The sequence below is a fragment of the Podarcis pityusensis genome (genome assembly GCF_964106645.2).
Source record: "Podarcis pityusensis genome assembly, chromosome: 4".
NCBI lineage: Eukaryota > Metazoa > Chordata > Lepidosauria > Squamata > Lacertidae > Podarcis > Podarcis pityusensis.
In genome coordinates this window covers 51,921,159-51,938,592 of record NC_138027.1, presented here as the reverse complement: position 1 = coordinate 51,938,592, position 17,434 = coordinate 51,921,159, and the positions used below count along the sequence as shown (strand labels likewise).

The 17,434-nt window shown below is 41.6% G+C and overlaps 1 protein-coding gene and 1 long non-coding RNA gene across 7 annotated transcripts in view; one reads left to right on the top strand and one right to left on the bottom strand.

The window, feature by feature from the left end:
- LOC308476135 overlaps positions 1-17,434 on the bottom strand; it is a 159,645-nt gene that overhangs the window by 4,078 nt on the left and 138,133 nt on the right. The window contains exon 3 of the long non-coding RNA XR_013985743.1: positions 2,409-2,513. This is a non-coding gene — a long non-coding RNA (uncharacterized lncRNA). The remainder of the gene's footprint in view (positions 1-2,408; positions 2,514-17,434) is intronic.
- Positions 1-17,434, top strand: part of GRIK1 (glutamate ionotropic receptor kainate type subunit 1) — a 155,669-nt gene that overhangs the window by 14,931 nt on the left and 123,304 nt on the right. For 2 of the 6 annotated variants that reach the window (XM_081003531.1, XM_081003528.1), the window contains exon 1: positions 12,115-12,136. The exons of the other annotated variants lie outside the window; for them this stretch is intronic. In XM_081003531.1, the coding sequence (XP_080859657.1) occupies positions 12,130-12,136 (7 nt within the window). In that variant the 5' untranslated portion in view covers positions 12,115-12,129. Of the gene's footprint in view, positions 1-12,114; positions 12,137-17,434 lie in introns of those variants that run through there. 6 annotated transcript variants of the gene reach the window in all.

The following is a 17,434-nucleotide window of genomic DNA, read 5'->3' as shown; positions in this document are numbered from 1 at the left end:
CTAATGTTTGTATACTCCATTCACTGAAACATGAAGACCTCAAAATTACTGTAAACAGTATATGATGCTTTGATTCTGCTATGATAACACTAGTTATTTTGTGACGCTAGTTCCATGGAATCTTGATCTGAAGAGGAGAACATATTGCCAATGGAATGAAGTTAGTTACTGCAGCAACTGTATCACATTTGTATACCTCTGTAGTGCTCTCCACGTGTTACCATTAAGTGTTAAGGAAACGTGTGAGAGGTCACCACTATTCGTTCCAGGGTTCTAAACTTCAGGCAGTTGTCTTCCACTAGTAGCAGAGTGATGGAAACAGCTACAAAGGATTGCAGATCCAGCACATTGTTCTCTGTTGCCTGACCCTGTGATTTCTTAATGCTTAATGGTAGCGCTGGAGGAGAGCTTGTTTGATTGTGGTAATCTGTGTAGATAATAGGCTTCTACAGATGGACTGATCCATTCCTATGGGTACATTAGCCTTCAAACAGAACTTTAGCGATAATTTAGTTATTTAAGATACATCTGGGGTCTGGGTCAACTCCAATTAAAACTGATAAAACGGAGCTTCCCAATTTTATTCATATTGCAGCTGAAGTGGGCCTATAAGGAATTATTGGGGCCTAATGAGGAATTATTTGGCACCCTTTGATGCAAAGTAAGCTAGCTGCCTTTCAAAAATAAATATTTTACCAGAACAAGCAATGTAATTCTACTGGGGAGTTCTTTCCAATATTTGAAGAATCAGCATAGAAAAAGAAAGGGAACGAGTAAGAAAATGAAAGGGAACAAATAAGAAAATGAAAGGGAATGAATAAGAAAAGAAAAAGAGTGCTCCTGGATAGCTCATTCGGTAGAGCATGAGACTCCTAATCTCAGGGTTGTGGGTTTGAGCCCCACGTTGCGCAAAAGATTCCTGCATGCAGGAACACACACACACACACACACATTCTTCAAGTTGGGCAGTTATAGCTGCAGAGCTAGCGAAGCGACTAGAGTGAGGGAAAATCAAAGGGCAAAATGGCCCACCAGCTGATTTCAGAATCTTTCTTTAACATTTACTCAGAGGATGAAGGAAGCTATGCAGTTGTGGGCATAGCTGAGTGACAGAGCACATGCCAAGATTTCTAGGTTCAATGAATGGAATACTTTTTGTCTTATTGAAAAAGGATAGTAAGTGGTAGATCTAGAAGAACTATTACTAGAGTACAGGTTAGACAGAATTATGCTATGACTTAATTTGTCTGCTTCATATGTTAAGTCACAAAACTTGCTGAGTTAGAAAAAACAAGTGGTCATCTAGTAATAATTCTTCTTTACTTGTTATTATTGGCCTTTATTGACATAAGTTTAAACAATAAAATCATACAAAGTCATCCAAATACAATAATCCAAACACATACAATATATAAAAGACTAGACAGCCACCCTTGAGTAAATCAGGCAACTTTAGATTTAGCTTTAAAAATCTCGGCTAAATATCCCAAAACAATCTTGGTAGTTTTGGGAGTATCGTCCCTCAACAAATATTGGATTACAAACTCTTTGTAAATCAATATTTTAAGCTGTAAGGGAGGAGATCTCTGCAAAGGGTGTTGAGAAGAGGGCAATCCAAATTTATGTGATATATTGTATGTGGTGTTTTCTTATTACAGGAGCAGAATCTGTTCTGGAAGGGTTTTGTTTGTTTGTTTGTTTGTTTGTTTTTTAAAAAACACCTTCCGGACAAAACAGAGGAAGGAAATGTATTTAGATGAACTAGCATAAAAGCTCTGTGATGCAATGGAGTATCTAAATTATAAAAGTAATTAGGCATTACTCCATGGTGGGGCTTCAATCCTAAGTAAGCAGATGAACATATAAAAGGCTGGGAATTTTTGGATTTCATGGTCTAGTGGTCTCTGCTTGATGAGAGAGAAGATTTGTGACTCATCCGATAGAAGAAGGGAATCTATTGCAATCCCTATTTGCCTGAGTTTGAGGGTAATATCAGAAAACCACGTAAAATTATGTGTATCTCTCAATAAAGAAGTTAGTAAACTTTCTGGGTCTGTATTAAAATGAATATTTAGCCAGTATTTGAAAGTCATAATCCAGCCCCTAGATTCTAAGAGATGCTGGCATAACTCTGCACACATAGCCAAGTAGGAGACGCAATTTGGAGCTCCTAGAATTTGTTGGAAGAAGGATGCCTATACACCCTCTTTCTTTACTTGAAAGACCATTCAGCATAGAGTTCAACTGTGGTGAAAATTCCTCTGGATGACTTAAGCAACCAAACTACAAGAAAGAATAGAGAAGGCATATTAGTGTGGCCTAATGTTGTTCCTATTATAAACAAAATCAGTCAAATGCAGAAATGTCTATGCCCACCAGTAGGCAATGAATGTTAGGAAAAAAATCACCTCTATTTCTGCTTACTGCTCACAGTCAAGAGAATGTTTTCCTTCCCCTCTATGATGGTGGTTGGCCCAGGCTGGCCAAGTGGCATCTAGTTTGGAGACCAATGGCTGAAAAGTAGAACCATAATAGAATATATAAATAGGCCTTTTAATTAAGGTCAGTAAGATATGTTGCCCATAGCTTTCCCCCTCATGAATAACACTATGTGGGAGAAAGCTTCTTCACGTTAATATTTAATATGCAATGTTTTTTATATATGTGCCTGTCTGAGTGTATGTGAAGTCCTTAGGTGGAGCTGTTTGTATTTTAGAATCTGACCTCATGTGAAGGGAGAACTTTGTTGTGTGAAGCAAAATGCATTTCCAGCATTTAGACCATTGTCTGGAAAAGAGACAGACCCCCCTAGGAACACAAATTGGCTGTGGTTGTGCTACAAGAAAAAAATCAAAGATGATGGGGCTATTGGATGGAAACTAAATAATGGCTTGTACCCTATTGAAATTCATGGTGTACCTTTTCTCCTGGTTCTTGTTAATTAGAATGTTCCTCCTTGTATTTTTTCCTTTCTGCATCTCCTATCTACTCGACTGTAGAGTTCTTCAGCCTCAGCTCAACACCGACTCAGTCCCCTGAAACCTCATTAGAAGCTTGCTTTCTTTCTTTCTTTCTTTCTTTCTTTCTTTCTTTCTTTCTTTCTTTCTTTCTCTTTCTTTCTTTCTCTTTCTTTCTTTCTTTCTTTCTTTCTTTCTTATCTCTGAACTATCAGTTTGGGCACAGAAGGTTTTTCACCCATCCATAGCCGCTTGATTTTCTTTGTACCAAACCACCCAGAACTCAACAGTGGTGTAGCCAAAGATGAATAAAAATTGATTTGTTTCCAATAACAGCTATGTTCAAAAATTTCATTTTCCATCTAAATTGTTTACTTATCAGCTGGAAACATAGAAGAAAAAGTTAAGGGTACTTTGCCCAAGATGCATTTTAATATAGGCAAAAAAACTGCTACCAGTACCCCACCTCTTCTAGCCTTGTCTGCCACTCTAAATTGTATACTTGCTTCACTGAGCAGGATAAAGATATTTCTGAACCATGCTTATTAAAGGATGTAGATTTTTCACTTTGGAGCGAAGAGCCTGTCTTACACATCAGTAGCTGATTACATTCTTCCCACACCCAAAGTTTGTCGTGCAAGGTCCTCAAAATACTGTAATTTTTCTGTGTATAAGACTATATTTCCCCCCAATTTTTTAGTTTGAAATTGGGGGTCGTCTTGTACACGGAATGTTGAAATTATTTATTTCTTAATTTGGGGCTCAAAAAATAGGGGTCATCTTATACATGAAGGTGTCTTATACACAGAAAAATATGGTACTCACATTAGGCAGTGTGCTTTAATAGATCCAGGCAATTATGTCATTGGGAGAATTTACTGTATTTTTCGCCCTATAGGACGCACTTTTTCCCCTCCAAAAATGAAGGGGAAATGTGTGTGCATCCTATGGGGCGAATGCAGGCTTTCGCTGAAGCCTGGAGAGCGAGAGGGGTCGGTGCGCACCAACCCCTCTCGCTCTCCAGGCTTCAGGAAGCTATCCCCCCAGCCCCGCAAGCTCCAGGAGCGATGGCGAAGCTGCGCGCAACTTCGCCATCGCTCTCGGACCCGTTCTGGGGGCTGGGGTCGGGGGAAGCTCAGGCTTCCCCCGCCCCCAGCCCCGCAACCTCGCCTTCGCTCCCGGACCCCCAGCCCCGAGGCTAAAAATGAAGCCAGGACAGCGAGCGGGATCCATCGCTCGCTGTCATGGCTTCTTTGCTCTTTGGGGCTTGGGGGGGGGGAATAAAATTATTTTCCTTTATTTCCCCCCAAAAAATAAGTGCGTCCTATGGGCCGGTGCGCCCTATAGGGCAAAAAATACGGTATATGTGTGAGATGATATATAGACCTCTATTTGTAACCCTTTGCCTCCTTGTTGTGGTTCTAATAAGGGATTATGTGCGCCCTGGTGGCACTTGGGAAATAACTCCATCATTTGGTCTAATGGGAGCTTTCCTCCTCTAATGCATATTGCAGGTATGAGGGGCCCAATTTAGAAGGGAGTAGAGCAGGGGACAAAGAGTTAAAGCCCTCCCCCATGCGAGGGCCCTGACTCAGATCAGTTATGAAAGAAGACGCTTGAATTAAATGGCATACTATGTGGTATATGTCACATGTAGTTGGGCCCTTAGAGTAGAATTCAACTAAGGCTGGATCTAGACACATCAAAGAAGCGTTTCAGTTAAACTCACACAGGGAAATCTGGTTGGGAAACATGGGACTCCACAACGCCATCTGGTGTCACTGTTGTATATCACATATATAATGCATATATAGTGGTACCTTGGGTTAAGAATTTAATTTGTTCTAGAGGGCTGTTCTTAACCTGAAACTGTTCTTAACCTGAGGTACCGCTTTAGCTAATGGGGCCTCCCATTGCCGCCATGCCGCCACCGTGCGATTTCTGTTCTCATCCTGAAGTTCTTAACCTGAGGTACTATTTCTGGGTTAGCGGAGTCTGTAACCTGAAGCGTCTGTAACCTGAAGCATCTGTAACCCGAAGCATCTGTAACCCGAGGTACTACTGTAAAACACTTTTTCTTTACCAATCTAGCTGAGTCCCAGATTTTACTCAGAGCAGATCTATTGAGCTTAATGGACTTAACTTAGTCATTGATTTCAGCGAGTCCCCTATGAGTAATGCTGAGTTGGATATCACTTTTAGGTCTCTTGTCTATGCACTAATTCTGTGAAGCAGCTTTAAAAATAAGATAAGATAAGATAAAGTTCTTCAGCATTATTTTACAAAAAAGATGTGAGTGTTGCTAGATACTCTCTTCCCCCTCCTATACAATTTCAGAGTGTACTCGGATCCAGGCAAACCATTCAGGTCTTTTAAAAATGTCAGCGATGGGCAAATGTTCCACAAATGTGTCCCCTAGCCTTACAATCAGGACATTCCCCTCAATTTGTGGTGAAATGTTTCATCTCTTTTCCTTTCATGCATCCCATCTCCCTAGAGGTCAGAAATCTCATTTTACTCAGGCCGGTGATAAATTATTCAACTGAAGTAAGTAGAGAGCATAAGGATAAAAGTCATCTTCAACAGACTTATTTACACACTCTGTCCTGAACTAATGTGGTTTTTGCCTCATCGACTTGAGAAAAGGGACTCTAATCATATGTACATTAAGTAATGCTAAAACAGGCAAATAAGGAATTTGTTTCTTGCTGAGCACCTGCATTTCAGTGCTTGGGGGCAAGGTGATCATTCACAGGTTCTGTTTCCATTGAAGCAGAACTTTAGGCAAGTGGCCGTAATTTTACTGATAACTCTTTTCAAAGGAAAGCACGTGGCAAAAAAGAAATTATGATTTAAAATATTGAATATGACAGCCATCTCTTTGATATGCCTCATTTAACAGTAAAAGTTAACAGACAAGTGTCATGGGACTTTCCCTGTCTCTGATTTACTCGGGAGTTTCTGAGAGTAACTGGAAAAATCCATCGTTAGAGCTTTTTTGGCATTATCATTGCTTTGACATTTGGTTTAACATGATTATAATTCTTTGTAGGGCCTGGCAGTAAAACAGATAGGAATTTTCTGCCAGATCTTGTTCCTCCACATGAAAAGTGATTTCTATTTTGTTCTTTCCCCTTTAAGGCTTTTTTTGGGTATAAAAATATGAAAATGTCAACATGGATCTGCGGTTCTCAAATTTGAGTTTTCCCACAGGTAACTTAATGGCGACTGTGATCATTTGTGATGGGGTGGGGATATCACCACAGGGACTCTTTACCTTTACATTACACAGTGATGAAGCTTTTTGGCAAATGCATTCCCATATAACTTGATTGAAATTTCATTGCTATTTTGGAGATCCTAGAGTTGTTTAGAACTTATTGGGGCAATTTCTCTGGGGGTATTCACAAGAGATCTTTCCTCCAAGAAGAAACCTATAACTGTGTAGTGACTTTTCATGGATCTCCATTGCTGATAACTTTATGACCAGATTATCAAGATAATCAGAGCAGATTGTGCCACTCTTTTATTGCACTGTTCTGGGGGTGTTTGGGGAAAGGATACAACTATTGAACCTCCCAAGATGAAATTTGCATAGGAACTGAAACAGAGTAGTCTCAAAGGAAAGTCTGAAGGCCCTCCATCAGTGTGTACTCATTAGGAATAATCACAGTTTCACTCACTAAAATTTGGAAAGGAAGCTGATAGAAAATACACAATGTGCATTTTGCGTGACCCCAAAAATACTGCTGGAAAGTGATCTACATGCCTTTGAATGACTGACAAATGTCCACAATGGGGATAAGTACAATCTGATAAAGCGGGGCCCTCTTAAAATTGTGCATGGAGACAGATTTCTACCAATCTAGGAAGTTACCGTGCTATTCCATGTATAAGACTAGGTTTATTTCTTTAAAAATCATGCAAAAAATGGGGGTCGTCTTATACATGGGTAGTGCATAGGGTGGCTGTTTGATTGGTTGCTGCCGTGGCTGTTAATGGCTATTGTGCATGCTATTGGTTGCTGCGTCAATGGGTGGTGTTGATTGGCTGATGCTGCAGTGATTGGGCGGGCGATTGGCAGCTTCTGCTGGCGAGGTGACAGACGAGAGGTGGATTTTGCGATGCGTGGGGGTGAGCAATTTTCGGAAATCCTCCCCTTAAAAAAGCTCAACAACTCTGTGCCATCTCCCCCCATTTTCTTAAATTTGAGTCCCCAAAATAGGGGGCATCTTATACATGGGGGCATCTTATACACGGAAAAGTACGGCACATAGTTTTTGCTCAAGGGATGTTGTATAAATTGCAGCCTGGTTTATGTTTTCTCAAATGAAGCCCCACTGTGTTTTATGGGACTTGTTCACTACTTACAGTACATCAGATTGAAAGTTCTCCATTAAAAGGTACCATGTTTTACAGTAAAGCCAGAATTTGGGAACCTGGAGGCCAAATACTTTCTGCATATTAAGGTATTTTTGTAAAACTGAATTCACTTTCTTACTGACAATTTATCAGTGTTTTAGAAAGTGAAATTTCATAGGCTTTTGGGAAATATAGGCAAAATACAGGAGCCAGCATATGAGTAAGATGTGCGGTGGTATCATGCAGGCCCCTTTCCAGTGATTCAGTGTTGCATCCATAGTAATACTCACTGTCTTGAACTAGGGACTCGGCTATACGCGGCAGCTAAAAAAGCCAATGCAATTCTGGGCTGCATCAATAAGAGTATAGCATCTAGATCAAGGGAAGTAATAGTGCCACTGTATTCTGCTCTGGTCAGACCTCACCTGGAGTACTGTGTCCAGTTCTGGGCACCACAGTTCAAGAAGGACACTGACAAACTGGAACGTGTCCAGAGGAGGGCAACCAAAATGGTCAAAGGCCTGAAAACGATGCCTTATGAGGAATGGCTAAGGGAGCTGGGCATGTTTAGCCTGGAGAAGAGGAGGTTAAGGGGTGATATGCTAGCCATGTTCAAATATATAAAAGGATGTCACATAGAGGAGGGAGAAAGGTTGTTTTCTGCTGCTCCAGAGAAGCGGACACGGAGCAATGGATCCAAACTACAAGAAAGAAGATTCCACCTAAACATTAGGAAGAACTTCCTGACAGTAAGAGCTGTTTGACAGTGGAATTTGCTGCCAAGGAGTGTGGTGGAGTCTCCTTCTTTGGAGGTCTTTAAGCAGAGGCTTGACAACCATATGTCAGGAGTGCTCTGATGGTGTTTCCTGATTGGCAGGGGGTTGGACTCGATGGCCCTTGTGGTCTCTTCCAACTCTATGATTCTATGATTCTATACAGCTGCAAATATAATGTTTTAAGTGCATTATACAAAAGTAACACTAGATGGCGATAGTGAGCTAATGGTAAATTCAATATATGGTATACAGTGGTGCCCCGCAAGACGAATGCCTTGCAAGACAAAAAACTCGCTAGACGAAAGGGTTTTTTGTTTTTTGAGCTGCTTCGCAAGACGATTTTCCCTATGGGCTTGCTTCGCAAGACGGAAACGTCTTGCAAGTTTGTTTCCTTTCTCTTAACACCGTTAATACAGTTGCGACTTGACTTCGAGGAGCAACTCATAGAACGCGGTGTGGTAGCCTTTTTTGAGGTTTTTGAAGACTTTGGTGATTTTTGAAGCTTTTCCAAAACTTCTTTTAAACTTTTAAAACTTTTTTTGGGGGGGGTTGGATTTTGGATTGGGGTGTTTGGAATTCAAGGACTTGGTGTTGGGGAGGGGTTTGCAAGAATCTGGAAGCTTGTTTCCCCCCCCCCCTGCATTTTTATGATTTTCTGTGACCATTGGGCCACTCTGCTGTTTTTTTAAAAAAATTCTGGATTTGAATTTCTGTGTGGTGGGTGGCTGGGGGAACAGTTGAGGAGGGGGTTCTTCAGCAAGAAGCAAAGAGTGGAAGAGGAACCTTCTTCGAGTGGTCCCCCAGAGTCTTAGAAAATGTACTGTACACTTTGTTGATTTTTAAATGTTTTTCTGTCATGTTTAGAAACTTAATTTATTGTTCCTTCAGTTTTTGAAATGCTCTTTACAGTATGTGTGACTTTAAAGAGCACTTAATAAACTCTTCTTGTACCAAATTTGGCTTTATTTGGACTTTTTTTGATCATAGGAACGCATTAATTGAATTTCAATGCATTCCTATGGGATTTCGTGCTTCGCAAGACGAAAAATTCGCTAGACGAAAAAACTCGCGGAACAAATTAATTTTGTCTTGCGAGGCACCACTGTATTTTAAAACATTATTTTTAAAAAGCATTTTCACAGCGATTTTTCCTATATATCTAGATTCAGCCTAAGTCTAGTGTGCCGAGTTCTTTAAACCAAACACTTATCTCTGAGAGATACCTCTGTCTTGAATTCAACAAGACACACATGCTGAGTATTGCAACAATGGAACACAAAAAGAAGGAGACGCAACATAGCAGTAACCTGCTCAGTTACTGTACTTTTGAAGTAGAGTCTCATCATCTTCAGTTTATTCTTGCATGGCCGTTGATTTGTGATCAGTTTTCATGCTATGTAGATTAAAGGGCTGTGGTGTGCATTTTTCTGAATACTTACATATATACACATCTAGTGTTTCATATTGCATCATGCTGCCGCATATTCAGTCGTTCACTGACCAGCTTTTCCAAATATTCTGTGAAGTTTCAGTTTGGAAGCAGTTTCCAAATTTTATAATAATTTCCAAAATGTCTGCGACTTCCAAATTCATAGGGCTTCATGTATAGTGACGGAGTCTGTAGAGAAATCTTGAAATGATCTCTCTAGAAACAATAAAAGCGCCATTAATTGCTGCTTGGTTGATTTATATTTTGACAAAAATATATTATTCCGACTGAAGGCAGCACCAGCTAATTTGTTGTTATTCATCCATATAATTAAAGCTCATTAAGATTCTCAACTTGAAAAGCTTTGAAGAACTAAAGGACAAAGCCCTGCCTACATCTATGCCCCATCCCCAACTGGTGATTGTCAGGGATTGTCAGGGCTCTGAGGAGTGTGCAGTGGAGGCAGGGGTCCCCCAAGGCTGATCCAGGAGAAGGAGTCAGTGATTTATGGGCTTTTGTGCCACCTGCGAAGCAGGAGCCAAGGCTGGAGGAAGGGAGAGAGTCTGAACAACTAGAGATGGGGAAGGATGTGCAAGACATGTCAGAAGCAGAGGAAAGGACTGTTCCTGAGAGGAGTAGGCTGGGAGAATTCCCCCCACCCTCTTCCCCACTGTCTCCATGGACCAGGAGGGGCTTGAAGAGGCAGGCACAGCAGCAACATCTGTATTGGAGAAGGCATATGGCATTGTTGTACAGTCTATACCAGTGGATCCCAAACTCCCCACTCCCCACCCGTGGACCATTTGAAAACTACTGAGAATCTTGATAGACCACTTAATTATTTTTCTGCCTGATGTAGCAATTCAAATGTTAATACTATCAAATACCAAAAAAGAAATAAAAGAAGCAGTACAAATAATTTTAAAAACCAGGACGGCTGTTCTTTTTCAACTTTTATTTGCATTTTCAAAAACAGGAGCAAAGTATATTTAACCCCCTCCCTTCCGCCGTCCAACTTCCAACTTCGTACCAAATACACCATATGACTTCCCTTCCTCACTTTTCCTGGTTCCTTTGCTCTTCTACTAAGTGTATTCCACATCTTTTTAATCATCCAGTTTGTTATCTATGAAATACTCTATCTATTTAAACTCTGCTGGATTTACTCAAGACCTGCTAAGCTATGTATTTGTCTATACTGGAAAAACCAGCACAGCTGTTTAATGTAATGGATGTGTCTTCTCCCATCTTCAGCCACTAACTCACAGACACATCACAGACTACCTGAATGAAATCTGTGGACTGCTGGAGGTCGACAGACCAGTTTGGGAACACTGGTCTATCTGAGACAATGGGAAGGAACAAGCATTTCCCCAATAAGAGGCTGCCAACCATTACATTTGCACAGTTATGCAGCTACGAGTGCTGGATCAGGGCAGCTATATCACATTAGTGGTTAGACAGAGGGAATTCTCTTCATGCTCCCCACTGTTTTTTTATTAGCTCTTTAAATGAACCATTTCCTAAGGGGCACTATTCCAGCCAGTAGTCTGATCAAATAACTCAATTTCAATCTCAATCCTTTTTTGGCATATATACAAGATTCTGAAAGGTTCAGTACAATAAAATCACTCAGCAAAATCTGCATCTAGCCATTAAAATACTGTTAATGAATCCTGATTGCGTGTTGCAGAAGCCTGGCTACTCTCTCCATCTTATCCCCATCCTGGGTAAACATTAGGAAGGCTACCTTACATTTATCTGACTGCCACTCCCTTCTAACAACCAACTGATTAATGAACATATATTGCATTTGGGAAATCTCCCTTGCAGTATTGCCGAAGGTAGCACATTCAGTCTCAATAGCAGGTACTCCCTGGGCTGATTCAGGTTGGTTAGATGGTAGAGATAAGTCGTCATTGGCTGTCCACATTGCATCATCCCCAAACTTGCACAGACACTCTTCCTGATTTGGCTACTAAGTTCTTGAAATTCCTTGTCTAACAATCTGCGTTTAATTATCTCAAACACAGGATTTCCCAATAAGCAGTACAGGGAGTCCAGTGAGATTCCTATTGGTTTAATTTTGTTCTCAGTCTCTCTTAACTCTTCTGATGCTTGGTATTCAGCTAACATGGCCACAACAAGACTATTAAGTTCAAATCTGTAATGCAGCAACAACCAAAATAAACATGTTAGCAGCCACACTTTTGTTACTTGAGTCGTTTGTTTGTTTCTAGACACAGGGCAATATAGGGGACACAGTTTGGTATACCAAAAAAATTAAGCCAAATCCTACCTGGACATCTGCTTGGAAGCAAGTCCAAAGTTCTGTATGGCATGCTTATTGCAGTCCTCGTCTAACTGAATTCAATGTCAACACACTCAGTGTGTTAAATTTAGCTCTCCCTGATCTCTCCTCACCACTCTCTTTAGTGATATATGACCAATGGATCATTTTAAATATGTTTTCTGGAGAAGTTCTCCTCATGACGACCCTTTATGTCCATTTTCATTTTGCTTGCTTTTCTCCCACACTTGCAGCCCACCATGTCACAGTGGATTTTGCTTCATTGGTTGGATAAACTCCCTGGAGCCAACGGTCATGCACGGTAAAAACTAATCTTTTGTGAGATGATGTAATGGCTGGGGGGTTTTGCTAGATAAGTTCAGCCTTGGTGTCCCTGGTGTTTTGTCCCAAAGCACAGGCACATAAAGAGGATAAGGAGAGAAATTGGATAAAAGGCTAAAACTCCAGCTCATAATTCCTCCCCTCAGTGCTCTCAATACAACAATGGAAGGTTGGCATTAATCTTACACAAACAGGACAGGGCTATATTTTGCTCTTGCTTCCCCACACCTCTGCCTGCCATACTTTTCAGTCTATGTGGCACACAATTAGAAACAGAACTGCAAGGACTTTAGAGCATCTATGCTGTGAAACACAAATGCACTCCTCACAAATCCAAGGCATACAGCGAAGTGCCCGGAGGTGTATAAAGCTTCAGGGAGAGCTCTGCTGTGAACTCTGCCATGTTTTAGGTCAAGACTTGAACATTTTAGACATCTTCAGTGGTTGCATTTCATCAGAGTGCAGGAACTCTCTCCTGGCACTGGTGGATTGATTCATTGATCCTTCACTGGTGTCTGCATGGCCAACAGCTTCTTCCTGGTTAAGGAGCAGAAAAGGCACTGATTCTTCCAGCTTATTCATGTAAAGTGAAAATAATAAAACAATGCAGCTGATAAGTCTTACTTTTACAGGCCCTTCTAGAGTTTTATTCTTCGGCAATAGATAGCACAGAGGGCCTCAGCAGGCAGGGGAAACACCAGGTTGTTAGTGCAGATGACAGGATCTTTATAACAGGCAATCATGATGGCATTAGTGTTTATCCACTGCAGTGCGAGTATAAATCACAGCAAATGGGCTTTCCTTTGGAGTTGGGATCTGTTGTTTTATTCCTTCCCAGAAGCAAATGTTTATCCACCAAATCATCAATGTGTCAGCCATGGTTTATGCTTAGTCCAGGGAACTGTCTGCTGACTCTCTCCTTAGCATCACCAAGGGAAGACAAAGGAGCTATTGCATGTCTCACAGTGTTGAATATTCTGCAGCAGAGGAATTTCTAAGTTAGACTCCCTTGCAAATGCTAAATAGCAGAATCGGAACTGATGTAGTAGTTTGAATTAATCTTGGCAAGGACAAAGACGATGGGCTGGTTCACATGTAATGCCCAGCCAAATGATGGCTTAGTGTGAGCATGCAAGGGTGAGGGTTCCTGGAGAGGAGATAGAAATTGCTGATTGCTCCTCAGTCTTGCTTTTGCTGTGATGCTGTAAGATGAGCCATAGTCTGTCATAGTGTGATGTGCAAACCAGCTTGATGGTTTCCTGCCCCATTCAAGTGTTAATTTACAGAGTTACTATCATTGTGATTGATGTCAAAATGATGCCAAGTGATTGGCAGGCGGTTGTCCTACCCACTTATCAAACTTGGCCCGTGGGGATGGGGACAGATAGCAATGTGGCCTGAGCCAAAAAAAGTTCCCCACTAAGCTGGGGAGCAGACAGCAATTCAGCTATGACTTCCTATCAGGGTTAAGCAACCTGCAGCCCTAAGGCTACATAAAGCTTACCCTAATTACAAAAGCCCTCTGCAAGTTCAAACCTCGAACAAAAATGCCCTGTCTCCCTGTGTCAGCCCACTGGTCAGGGAGGGAAGGAAAGAGTGAAAGGAAAGTCACTCTTCTGACTCTGATTCTGTCCACTGCTGGGTTTGGCACCACTCCCAGCTGCCATGGGGTCCTTGAAAAGTAGCCCCTAAGGGAATTTGACCCTCTGTGGGAAAAAGAGTCCCTGTTCTATGCCATATATGCCTGTGGCTGTGATGAATTACCTTATTTTAAAGATCTCTGGCTTTTAAAATAAAAGTTACTCTCAAAATGACAAGTTCAAAATATTATGAACAAATGTAAGAAAACAACCTCTTTTCCTCGGTGGTGCCTCTTTTGTCGCTTGTAACTTTCTTCCCAGGAAGTGAATTTGTCTTAAAAGCATTCCTTCCCCCACTCTTTTGCTGAGAGGGAGAACTTGTTCCTGCTGGGATTATCCTGCACTCAGTACTATTACATATGGTTGGACCCTCATTATTTTTTTTCTGACTAGAACAGACAGCCCACCAAAAGGCAGGATCACATTTCATGTTTTCCCCATCTCAGCCAGAGCAGCTGGAGGACAAAGTCCCAAGAACCTAACAAAATAGATTGCAGTTAAATGGAAAGCAGAAAACCAACAACCCGTTATCGATCAGGGTTTCTGCCTAAGACTTTATTTCTCTGCTTCAGCATGACAAAAGCAGAGTCTTTGCCCCCCGCCACAACTGTCAGTTGAGAAACTGCTGTGCGTGGCATAGAGGTTTTCCTCATACCATTCTGAAGAGCTTCCTTATTTTTGGTCCGTAGCTTTGAGCAACTTCAAACCAGCAGGGTTTTGGAAACGCTCCTAGCAATTCCTCTTCAGAAATCCACTTGTGCTGGAGCAAAAGTATGCAGTGCACACCATGGAGTATATTCTCCTTTCACGAAGATGTCAATATACAGCAGATTCTACCTTAAATTCAGCCACTTTCAACCTGGGTAGTTTCTTCGATGGGCACTAAGATCTTTACTCTTCAATGCAAACTCTTGTTGTTCCAAGTTATTTTGGTGTCCCTTATTTAGTCCAGTAGGCAGGTAGCTTTATGGCAATCGACTAAAAGTCCTAATCCACAGAAAGATGTTTAACAGTTTAAACTGAAGCTTGATTAATGACACAAGAAGATTATCAAAGGAGATTTAAGAGTAACCAAGGGTAAAATGAAGGACTTGAAATATCCCTTTTTAAAAAAAGGAATAATAAAGTGATCTGTTAGGATAGTCTAATGCTAACGTTGAGGACCTAATACACTAAGCACTTACACTGGAGTACTTTTCTCCAAATTAATTGCACCCATGTAAGTGGCTGGTAAATCAGCCCGGTGTTTGTTTCAATCTAAAATTGCCTTGCAAGCTACTGTAAAGGTCAGCTTATATTTTACTATGAAATGTATACGACTAGGAATAATGGTTTTGCAGCGCCCGCATCCTGATATGCTCCCCATGCTGCCAGTTGTTTTGAGATCATATCATATCTCTTGCCATGAAAATGTTCCCTCAGTTCTTGCATGGGAAAGTCAAGCGGTTTCCCTTGGTACAATGTCTGAACTGTTGTTGCTGCTGTTGTTAGTTTGTTTAACTAACAACAACAATTGTAGAGATTGTAGAGATAAATCCATCAAGCATGTGTTCATTTATTTTGAGATTTTGCCCTATTCCAAGGGTAATTTAAAGCAATTATGCATATACATGAAGGATCTGTGCTCCCAAATGCTTCTCAATATGAGGACCAAGTCTGCTCATTACACACCAGTAACATAGAGGTCAGTTGAAAGAGCTCGTGCTGTGAAGTTATTTGCCATGTGGGTTTTCCAAACTGCGTGGTGGAGACATTCCAATCACTAGCAAAGGAAGTTTTGTGGTGGCCATTGGCAGTGAGAGCACCGCATGGCGGCTATAATATATGGAAGGGGCCTCAATATGTGGATTGGTGCTGTAGCATAGAAAATCTCTATGCAAACTTCAGCAGTGCTCTGGCAGAGGGCCCCCCCCCCCCATGTCTGCATTCCAAGCATGACCGGGAATTGTTTCAGCACAGCTGGCAGCAATTGGAAAAAAAGCATCAATATGGGGGACGTTGCAAGCCACATTACTCTTAGATAAGCTGTAACCATTTGTCTTCTTCCTACTTCAGCTGGAGAAAATACAGCCTCTTGCAAAAGGGGAAATACCTATCGTGACATGAACTCTAATCCACTTAGTAAAATAAACGGTTCCAGAGCTGGAACTGGATCTGCTCTGAAAGTTACCTTGTATGTTACCCAGAAGCAGCAGCAAAAGGATTGCCAAGCTACTAACAAACTCTATCACGGTGCTTCCAAGTATTCTGCAAAGGGGGAAAGTTTACATCTTCCTTTGGAAAAGAAAAGTGTGTCGCCCCAATGTGGGGATAAGTTCTGCCATCTGTACTTTTCTTTGAAGTATTAAGAAAGAATGTACCCATAGGCATGGTTAACCTCCAGTTTGAGGACTTGACCTGCCTCCCCCTCAAAGCCACTGATTTTGGTGGGAGCAGCAGCAAGTAAAAAAAAACAACCACAACCCAAACCAAAACATTAAAGTACACACAGTGCTGGGGTAAGTGGAACCAAAGCCCCCACAATAGATTCAAATTGCCTCCTTCCTGAGAAGGAAGGATTGGCTGGGTGTGTGCCTGCCTGCCTGTATGTGTGATGTGGCTAGCTGGATCAGGCCAATGGCCCATCTTGTCCAGCATCCTGTTCTCACAGTGGCCAGCCAGATGCCTGTGGGAAACTGGCAAGCAGAATTCAAGCATAGGAACTCTCCCCTCCTGCGGTTCCTAGTAAAGGGTATTTAGAATCAGAACTGCCTCCAACTGTGGACATCATGGCTATTAGCCACTGACAGTGCTCTACCCCATAAGAAGAGGAGTTTGGATTTGATATCCCGCTTTATCACTAACCGAAGGAGTCTCAAAAGCAGCTAACATTCTCCTTTCCCTTCCTCCCCCACAACAAACACTCTGTGAGGTGAGTGAGGCTAAGAGACTTCAGAGAAGTGTGACTGGCCCAAGGTCACCCAGCAGCTGCATGTGGAGGAGCGGAGACGCGAACCCGGTTCCCCAGATTATGAGACTACCGCTCTTAACCACTACACCACACTGGCTCTCCATTTGTCTAATCCTCTTTTAAAGCCATCCAGGTTGGTGACCATCACTGCTTCCTATGGGAGTGAGTTCCATAGTTTAACTATGCTCTGCGTGAATTTTCTTTTATCTAGCTCAAATCTTCTAACAGTCAGCTTCATTGGATGCCCATGAGTTCTAGTGTTATGAGAGAGGGAGAAAAACCATTTGTCTATCCACTTTCTACATGCCACCAGTGCTTTTTTTTTTCCTTCTAAAAAAATGTTTAGGGGTGCTCTCATTTTCCTACTCATATTGAAATACTGCCCCTCAATGAGGCCAAACTTAGATTCACAAAATGTTTAGGGGTATGCGTCCCCCTGCGTCCCCCTAGAAAAAAAGCACTGCATGTCACACATAATTTTATAAACCTCTTATCATGTCCCCTCTTACTGCAGCCTTTCTTCATAGGGCTGCCTCTCCATCCATCTGGAATGAAGAGAGAGTTTCCATTCTTCATAGTCTCTTTGCTGAACATTAGTTGCCAGACTTTTCTGTGCCATCAACCTGAAGTTCCAAATTAATAATGATGTTTAATTCATTAATCAACTTAGAAAGCAGCAACACATACC